A 10351-nucleotide genomic window follows, 5' to 3' on the forward strand; every position below is an offset into this window, starting at 1 on the left:
AAAAGTATGAAGATACCTGTATGATTGTGGATACTACTGCTCTAAGAGGTTTGGCTTATGCACAGTTGAGGACAGGGATGTCAGAGCAAAGCTGAGTGAGTCTCAAGCAAAAACTATGAACATATCAGCTAAGGGGCCCCTACATATTTTTAATCTATTAATCCATTGATGATGATGTATCTATATAAAAAGTGTATATTTATAGGCAAAACTGGCTACTCTTCCTATTGCTAAGGTTACCTAACATTTACCATTGTAAGACCCTGTTTTGAGTTGCTTGTAACGTAGCCAAACTTTGTCTGGGCTAAAATTTTCCATGTTTGGTCTCTACCTCAGGCTGACATTCTTTGCAGATCTCAGCAAAACATGATTAACTGTTTCCAGGAATGAGGAAATAAAGTAGTTCTCCCAGTGTTAAATTTTTTTCTAGTTGTGCTTTGCAGACTTATAGCACCTTCATGTTTTGCAGCAAGCACTTGGAATTTGGTAAGGAAGTAGTCCTAGGGTCAGAGAGAGAAATGCCTTTTGCTGTCCCCAGGAAAATCCATCCAGAGTTGTCCAAGTTACGAGCCTCTGGAAATTCCCATTTGCACACGATCAATATAGCTTGCTACTAAAATCTCTGGAACCTCCTGACTGCACTCAGCATGCTCCCAGACCCAACAAAGCTTTAACTCCAGATTGGGGGACAGCAGCAGCAACTGTCTCTTTAGCCTTTAGGGGAACAGTTGCAGAGCTTGGACCCTGGAGGGAGGGGGATGCCATGAGTCCCAGGCTTAGCTCTTCTGGTGCCTGTGTAACTATAATTAGAGCCATTTGTCCACATGCATTACGATAACTGTTAATTATATAGTCACAGACTATTTGATCTACAGGATCCCTGCCTCACTCAGTGCACGAAAGAGAGCATCCTTTTACATGATACACACACACACACGTTCTATATGTAAAGATGTTCTCTTGTGTTTCTGTCCATCATGTGCACTGAAGGAGCCAAGACCTTTAAAATAAATAGTATGTGATCAGGTAATTAAAGATTTTATTTGGGTTTGTGTATGTAAAATAGAAAAACATTATGAAAGTGACATTAAGGTTCTACAACTGTTTTCACAAAAAAGTCAGGAAATGCACAGGTGAAAATTCTAACAAGGTCACATGGCACATTGTTCATATTTTATGATATAAATTTTGCAACATGAACAATAATTTGTTCCACTACACATTTAACCTGAACAACAGAATGAGAAAGTACTAGCTATATTTACAGTGCAGCTGAGTTAATGTTACTGTTGGAATCTTTAACTTCTGTAAAATGCCTGTCTGTTGTTAACTATACAGCCTTACACTGGTATTAATTTTGGGGATGGATTAAAAAACCTTGTTTATTTTCAAAAAAGGAAGAGGAGGAAAATTGCCAGAGTAGTGGTAGCATGTGAGTGGTCATAAATATGCTTAAGTCCTCGCCTCATTTGGGTGAACAGGGTGCAGGATGCATGAGTTTCCCAGTTTTTGCCATTATAGTTTAGCTGTGGACAGTTTTATTATCATTTTGCATTGTGACAACTGTATCTTCACATTGAAAAAGACAATGAAGACTTTGGTTATAGTCTTCCTCATGCAAATTGTTCTGTTAACAGACTGAGACCAAAATCTCTTATCCTTGCCTGAGTCCCTGGTTGATCCAGATGGGCAGAATGTGATATATGGTGCCTTTGGTTCTGCTAAAATCCTTAGCAAATGCTTAGAAGAATCTTTTCAGTTGCTTATGGTTTCTCATTTTGTCCTCCAAGCAAAGGAAAGTCCCGAATGCCAAGTGGGCAAAAACTTCAGACTACAGTTTTTGCTGTAGTCCTATTTTTTAAAAAAAAGTAATTAAAATTGTTTACAATGGCAAAAGTATGGCTTTTTCATTCATCCGTAACTCAAAAACAATCAAAAGGACTTTGCTGAAAATTACAAAAAATATAAACAAATACATACCTCACCTTCAAGATCAGTGCAAAGTACTGGATTTAGGATGTAAAAATCGAATGCACAACTATAAAATAGGGAATAACTGGCTAGGTGATGGTACTGCTGAAAAGGATCTGGGGGTGATAGTGGATCACAAATTGAATATGAGTCAACAATGATGATGCAGTTGTGAAAAAGGCTAATATCATTCTGGATGTATTAAGAGGAGTGATGTATCTAAGACACAGCAGGTAACTGTCCTGCTGTACTTGGCACTGGTGAGACCCTCAGCTGGAGTACTGCGTCCAATTCTGGGCACCATACTTTAAGAAAGATGTGGATAAATTGGAGAGAGTCCAAAGGAGAGCAACAAAGATGCTAAATGGTTTAGAAAATCTGACCTATGAGGAAAAGTTTCAAAAAAAAAACCTGGCCATGTTTGGTTTAGAAAAGAAGCCTAAGCAAGGGGGACCTGGGGGACCATTACTCCTTTTCTTTTTGCGAATACAGACTAACACGGCTGTTACTCTGAAACATTACAACTTTTGTTTCCCTTTCTCATTCTGTTGTTTATGCTAGCCAGCAAAATGCCAGGCTGTTCTTTGTTTTCGAGCACGTTGCATGGTGAGTCTTTTTGTCAATGGTCAGCATTATTGAACCCTCTATATTCCATTTAAAAACAAATGGTGGTGTAAAAAATTCCCAGAGTGAGCCCAGTAACATGTGTCCTCAGCCTAACCTGAATTCCCGTCTTTTAGAGAGACGGAATAGTCTGTGTGCCTGAAGCAGCACACGTTGATTTAATATCTCTTATGTTAAAGCCTTCTCTGAGCTAAGGGAAGTAGGTGAATTAGAAAACAGAGAGCAGTTCCTTTTAAGAGCCGGGCAAAAAGAAATAGTAGCTTCTGTCCAAACTCCATGGAAAATGTTACTTTTTGATCCAAAGGGCAAAGATCTGCATCACCTACAGTGGCCTTCCACATTCCTACTGGGAAGTAATTTGGTTAAACTGAATAAAAATATCTAATAACCTTACTTGATATAATTTAGGATTGAGGTTGATTTCATTAATTATATTAAGATGTTACATACAAATCTGACAGCTTTTGTGGTCATGAATCTCTTGGTTTTAAATTGGGAGGAGAAGTTCAGGAGGGATGTCCGCTCTCCTTCCTTTTATCTGTTTTATTGGCTGAAATGATCTGCAGTGTTGAAAGGGTGAAAGGCATCCCCAGAGGTGCCTTTTATAATTTTAAATAAATCTCTAGGTAGATGTTATTCTGCAGTAGTGTGCGATTTTTCTCTGCTGCTAGGGAGCCAGTACGCAAGTTGTTTTGTAAAGCAACCAAACAAATGAAAGCATTACCTTCGTAGGGGATGTGTTCCTAGCAGTTGCTGTTAGCTTTATGGATAATCGTCTTGTTAATAAACAGATGTCATTTTTTAAAAATAGTTTGTGAATAATCTCTTTCGGAGGTATCTCCTCTGTCACAAGTTTTATTTTAAAATAATGTTGTGGTTTAATCTCTGTGGTTTATCATTCAAGTACTTAAAAAGACAAAGCAAAAGTCTAAAGCAAACTGTCAAAAATTTCCATCTGCCAAACAGTTAGATTTGCTGTCTCCTTGTTCGGCTTATGCAAGTCTCAAACATTTAATATATCAGAGTTGTATATTCTGCTGACACTAGAAGCCTTCGAAAAGGAGAACTTCACATTGCCATTCTTTCAAGTTTCCTTGAGCATAAACTGTGAATCAGAGTCACTCTTTCTGTATGGTACCTAGGGGTTATTTGTTTTTTCTTTCTAGTCAATAAAGAAAGAGAGAAGGTTTGATATCATTGTTTCCTACAAGTGTAACTGGGTGGATTGGAGTGTAGATATGAAGTCCTTTGGATCAATTTAGTAACTTCAGTCCTTTCTTGCTGTCATGTCTCTGTTTTCCAGATCAATAACAAAGCTTGTGGCAAAGTTAGTATGCCTCGCCAAGTAGCCCAGAACGCTGAGGAAGTCCATGAACTAATTCTTCAAAGCGAGCTGGGGATCAAACACCTCCAGGGACGTCCTATCAAAAAGGCCTTTCTGTCTCCAAGAACTGCCCTCATCAACTTCCTAGTGCAAGAATAGTGGGAATATGTGTCGTCTAAGGCTGCTAGCCTGTGAGTGGCTGATGGAATGTCAAAATGAAGCCCATTGAAAATACCAATTATGCTTATTTAGATCTATTTCACAATGGAGAAAAAGGAAAAATATTTATTGGCTAAAACTGTATTGCTGCTGATCCTTGTCAAGTCAATCTTCATTTAAACATAGAGAAAAGCCAAGGTATTGGGGTTTCCTATTTGGTCAATGAAGGAAGCTACTTCACCATATGGTCAGGCTGAGCTAGGATGCTACAGGAGGCAGCAGTGTAAGGAAAAGCGGGCAAAAGAAAAAGATATTTGGGAAAAATATCTGAAACTACAGTTAAGAGGGCATTAGAGGTGGGCCCAACCTACAATGTCTGCATCAGTATTCAAGTGTCCTAAAGTTCATGGGTATCTGGGCCAATCTCTAGAATGTATCTTACTAGGAAATTGACTTTGTTTCTATCATTGTTTTTGGTAAATGTGATTGAAGAGCCAAACTACTGTAGTGAGTACTTGCTCCACAACACTTTCAAAAAACCATAATATGTCACCAGTCATCTCTGCTTCCTAGATAGAGATCACATTTGGGTTCACTAATATGAAATCAATTAGCACTGGATTGTGGTTAGGGTAGTGTAGGCCAGTGGTTCTCAACCAGGGGTTTGAGGTCCCCCAGAGGGCTCCGGACAGGTTTCAGGGGGTTCGCCAAGCAGGGCCAGTGTTAGACTCACTGGGCCCAGGGCAGAAAGCGGAAGTCCCACCGCATGGGGCTGAAGCTCGGGGCCCTGAGCCCTGCCACCGGGAGCTGAAGCCAAAGCCTGAGCAACTTAGCTTTGGGGGGGCCCCTGTGGCATGGGGCCCCAGGCAATTGCACTGCTTGCTACCACCTAATGCTGGCCCTTGCTTTGATAAGCAGAAAACAAGTGGCATTTTTATAGCATGTTTTGGGAGGCCTCAAAAATAAAAAGGTTGAGAACCCCTAGTGAAGGCCATCAGGGTGGATGTTTCCTTATGCAGCTCTGACAGTGCACTTCAGACATGTTTGACAGACAAATTAAGAATATAAAAAAATACTTTTCATACATTCTGGTTTAATCTGTGTCCTTTTTGCTTGCTATATTGTTTCCATCACCTTACATTTATCTTATTCAGATTTTACAAACTACAGAAAGTTTCTTCTGAATAGAATAGAATAGAATAGAATGTGCTATCTGTAGAAAACAAATCTCAGAGCACGTCAGATGCATTGTACAAAATAATTACTTAGATACTAGTAATGCAGGGCTGGTGAAGGCAAACGTAGCATCCTTTCTTGGTTCAAGGTGAGCTCTCACATGAGAACCCAAATGGCAACTCTTGTTTTACTGTGGATTTCATTATGTGCAAATAAACAATTGTGTTCCTAAGGGAATCTGAAGTCAATGAGATTGTTTAATAAAATACAGAGTAATTCTCATGCACCAGTGCAGCCATTTTTTTGGTACGTCACTGTTATATGCACAAGGAAATGTTTACACTGTTTAACAAAAGGAAGAGAGGGAATTTGAATCCTCAAGTCTGCACTGCAGTCATTTGGAATGGTTTTCTTAAAAAAGAAAATTACAGGGTTTACTGTGTGATGACCTTTGTTCTTTACAGGCAGTGAATCAAGTGGCCTTTTAAACCAGCCACGCAGGGGGCATCTTTGCAGCTAGGAAGCCAGCCAAAAAAATCAGCTAGCCATCTAAAAAGGACTGTTAACCCTGGAGCCAACTCATCAACCAGACAGTCTGTCTCCTAAATTGAAAAGAAACCAGAAAAATCATCCTGTTTAATAGTCATAAACAAGTTCATTATCTAGTCAGTCACACAAGTGGCTAGAACCAGATAGATCCAGTTAGAATCCCACACTAGTTCCAATCTTAACTGATCTCAACCTTAGCAAATAGGATTTGGGTCTCTGATTTTTAATTCCAGAAACTAACTCTTCTAGTTCCCAGCTTCTTGCCCTGTTCACTGGGCCATACTGATGAATGCTTTCTCTTTCAACAGTCCTTTTCAACAGTGAAACACCAAGGGAATATGGCACAGTTGGCATATTTACAATGAAGATCTGCTCTTTTGTAATGTAATTCTTTAAACATCCTCGCCATAAAGAAACGTATCGAGCCAGACAGTCAAACATAGGCATCAGCTGAAAATTAAAACCAGTTTAATTCCAGTGTCTGTCTGATACACACGTCGTTATAAATTCTTAAAACTCTGTTCAGATGCCCCTATAAGGGCCAATAAAGAAGCCTTTTAAACTGTCATTTGGAACTCACGGCACAGTCTTGCTTTTTCTGTGTAAACATTTACAAAATCCTTAGGCAACAGTTTTGAAGAGTTTTTCATGGATGTGGGAGGTGTTACGATTCTGTAAATAGAAACCCTCCTCATTTACTAGGAGGAAGAAAAATGAAATATGATCAACAGATCTGGGTGCCTGTTAACGAGGGCTGCAGTAACTGCCAGTTTCAGCAGCAGACAACGGTATTTATTGCTGTTAGCACAGGAGTGTATTTGCTCTTCCAGGATGAAGAAGTGAATTGTATATTTCACATTGCAATGGATACACGTATAATAAGGAACAATTTTTTCCTCTCAAAAAAAAAATCATTATTGCCAATTGTACAAGAAATACGTCAAGTCACGGCTGCATGTTTACAGTGAGTCACAACTTGGTTTCGAGTGTGGTCTCGATGATAGAATAAAGTTCTGAAAAATTAAGCGGGGGAGAGATGAAGATGTAGAAAGCTTGACGTAGCCTAATCCCATTTGAGTGTGTATTTGAAAGATGGTACGGCTGTCAACTGACGTGTTTTGGGTTTGGCCTAGGACAGCTGTTGAAATTTTTCATAAAGTTAACATGCTTCTAACCACCGCCATTTTATTTATCTAATGACAACTGTGGATCACAAGTTTTTCTGTATTAATATGCCTAGACAGACTGATATTGACAACACAGACTGCCAAGTGGTATCTTACTTGTCTAAAGTAACTGTGTGGTATTTATTTATTAGCCTTTCCTAATCCAGATCTTCTACATTTCTTTAGAAATGATTTGTTTTACAGTAGAAAATAGATACCCCAACTGAGCCCCACTGGTCTAGGCCCTGTACAAAACAGACAGTCCCTGCCCCAAAGCTTGCAATCTTACATAGTATGAGATTTTGAAATCTATTCTTCTCAGTGGTGGATCATGTGAATGGCATTATGTTAGTCATACATACTTAAATGGATATGGTACTCCTATCATCATTCCATGCGAGTGATGAACAAGAGAAAGCATCGTCATTGGGAGACTAGCTGTACCCAGTGAGAGATACACACAGTACAGTCCATAACAACCAAAGAGAAAAGTGACACTGCAAGGAAAAAATTCAGAATCCTACTGCTTAATGAGAAACCCATACAAGAACAAGTGGACATTCAGTGACGTTAGAAGACAGAAAATTTTAAAACTGTTTTATGCAATGTTTTTATCAATGTAAAATTAGACAGTGGAACTCATTGCCCCAAAGTATCACTGAGGTCAAGAATTCAGTGGGATTAAAAAATCCTGGACATTGATATGGATAAAGAGGTACTTTACTAAGGATTGGTTTCAGAGTAACAGCCGTGTTAGTCTGTATTCGCAAAAAGAAAAGGAGTACTTGTGGCACCTTAGAGACTAACCAATGTATTTGAGCATGAGCTTTCGTGAGCTACAGCTCACTTCATTGGATGCATCCGATGAAGTGAGCTGTAGCTCACGAAAGCTCATGCTCAAATAAATTGGTTAGTCTCTAAGGTGCCACAAGTACTCCTTTTCTTTTTACTAAGGATTGAAAACAAAAGTTTGAAAGTGATACAATCATAGAACTGTAGGGCTGGAAGGGTACCCAAGAAGTCATCTAGTCCAGATGTGGCCAAACTTTTTGGCCCGAGGGCCACATCGGGGTTGCGAAACTTTATGGAGGGCCAGGTAGGGAAGGCTGTGCCTCCCCAAACAGCCTGGACCCAGCCCCCTATCCGCCCCCTCCCACTTCTCACCCTCTAACTGCCCCCCTCAGAACTCCCAACCCTTCCAATCCCCCAGCTCCTTGTCCCCTAACTGCCCCATGTCAGGACCCCTGCCCCTAACCAGCCCCCAGGACCCCGCATCCTCTCCAACGCTACCTGTCCCCTGACTGCCCCGACCCCTATCCACGCCCCTGCCCCTAACCGCCCCCTGAGATCCAACCCCCCTGCTCCCAGTCCCCTGACTGCCCCCACCCAGAACCTCTGCCCCATCCAACCACCCACTGCTCCCTGCCCCCTTACCATGCCACTCAGAGCGGCAGGAGCTTGCAGCCGCCCGGCCAGAGCCAGCTACACCGCCACGCTGCCCAGCAGGAGCAACGGCCAGAGCGCTGGTGGAGCAGCGAGCTGAGGCTGCAGGGGAGGGGCTGGGGATGAGCCTTCCCAGCTGGGAGCTCAAGGGCCGGCCAGGATGGTCCCATGGGCTGTAGTTTGCCCACCTCTGATCTAGTCCATTCACCTGCACTGAGGCAGGATTAAGTATACCTACACCTAATCCCTGATGATTAAAGGTATAAGACATCTTCCAACTGAGGGGGTAGGAAGAAATTTCCCCTATGGGTAAATTATCTGTAACAACGTTTCTTGCACCTTCCTCTGAAGTATCTGCAGCTGGTCACTGTCAGCAGATAACAGGTCTAGATGTACCATGGTCTGATCCCATCGAGCCATTCCTATGTTTCTAAAGTTAACTTTTGAGTTTCAAAAAAAGTTAAACATTGACACCTCCTTACACCTAAAATCCCCAACCCCACCCCCCAACCCTTACCCCAAGTTGAGTTTTAACCCCAGAAAGGAAGACTTGTCAGAGTTCCATGAAGTCCACTAGGGCCTTTGCTGTTGATTTCACGTGGAAGGTGCTCAGATACTGCAGTAATGGACGGCTGTATAAAACCATAGATAGACTAAGGGTATGTCTACACTTCGAAATTAGATGGATTTTATAGAAGTTGATTTTATACAGTCGATTGCGTATGTCCCCACTAAGCGCATTAAGTCGGTGGAGTGCGTCCTCACTACTGTGGCTAGCATCGACTTATGGAGCGGTGCACTGTGAGAAGCTATCCCACAGTTCCCGCAGTCTCCACTGCCCATTTGAATTCTGGGTTAAGCTCCCAATGCCTGATGGGGCAAAAACATTGTCGCAGGTGGTTTTGGGTACATGTTGTCAGTCTCCCCTCCCTCCATGAAAGCAACTGCAGATGATCATTTCACGCCTTTTTTCCTGGGTTACCCATGCAGACGCCATAGCACGGCAAGCATGGAGCCTGCTCAGCTCACCACTGCTGTTGCTAGCATTGTAAACACCTCGCGCGTTATACTGCAGTATGTACAGAACCTGGCTAAGGGGCGGCAGTACGAGGACGATTGTGAGGAGGACATGGACACAGACATTCCTGAAAGCCCAGGATGTGGCAATTGGGACATCATTGTGGCAGTGGAGTTGGTTGATACAGTAGAACGCCGATTCTGGGCTCAGCAAACAAGCACAGACTGCTTGGACCGCATAGTCTTCCACATATGGGATGATTCCCAGTGGCTGCGAAACTTTCGCATGCGTAAGGCCAATTTCCTGGAACTCTGTGAGTTGCTTTCCCCCACCCTGAAGCGCAGGAATACCAAGATGAGAGCTGCCCTGACAGTTGAGAAGCAAGTGGTGATAGCCCTGTGGAAGCTTGCAACGCCTGACTGCTACCAGTCAGTTGGGAATCAATTGGAGTGGGCAAATCTACTGTGGGGACTGCTGTGATTAAAGTAGCCAATACAATCACTGACGTTCTGCTATCAAGGGTAGTGACTTTGGGAAATGTGCAGGTCACAGTGGATGGCTTTGCTGCAATGGATTTCCCGAACTGTGGTGGGGTGATAGACGGAACGCATATCCCTATCTTGGCACTGGACCACCTTGCCAACCAGTACATAAACCACAAGGGGTACTTCTCAGTGGTGCTGCAAGCACTGGTGGATCACAAGGGACGTTTCACCGACATCAACGTGGGATGGCCGGGAAAGGTGCATGACGCTCGCATCTTTAGGAACTCCAGGCTGTTTGAACAGCTGTAAGAAGGGACTTACTTTCCAGACAGAAAATTACTGTTGGGGATGTTGAAATGCCAATAGTTATCCTTGGAGACCCAGCCTACCCCTTGCTCCCATGGCTCATGAAGCCATACACAGGCAGCCTAGACAG

The 10351-nt window shown here is 42.3% G+C and overlaps 1 protein-coding gene across 3 annotated transcripts in view; it reads left to right on the forward strand.

Annotated features, from left to right (window-relative positions):
• Positions 1 to 6488, forward strand: part of LARS2 (leucyl-tRNA synthetase 2, mitochondrial) — a 108218-nt gene extending 101730 nt beyond the window's left edge. For 2 of the 3 annotated variants that reach the window (XM_074943273.1, XM_074943274.1), the window contains exon 21: positions 3899 to 6488. In XM_074943273.1, coding sequence (XP_074799374.1) covers positions 3899 to 4078 — 180 coding nt within the window. In that variant the 3' untranslated portion in view covers positions 4079 to 6488. The remainder of the gene's footprint in view (positions 1 to 3898) is intronic. The other variant, XM_074943272.1, reaches the window with a different exon arrangement.
• The last annotated feature ends 3863 nt before the right edge of the window (positions 6489 to 10351 follow it).

This window comes from Natator depressus, chromosome 2, assembly GCF_965152275.1.
Source record: "Natator depressus isolate rNatDep1 chromosome 2, rNatDep2.hap1, whole genome shotgun sequence".
NCBI lineage: Eukaryota > Metazoa > Chordata > Testudines > Cheloniidae > Natator > Natator depressus.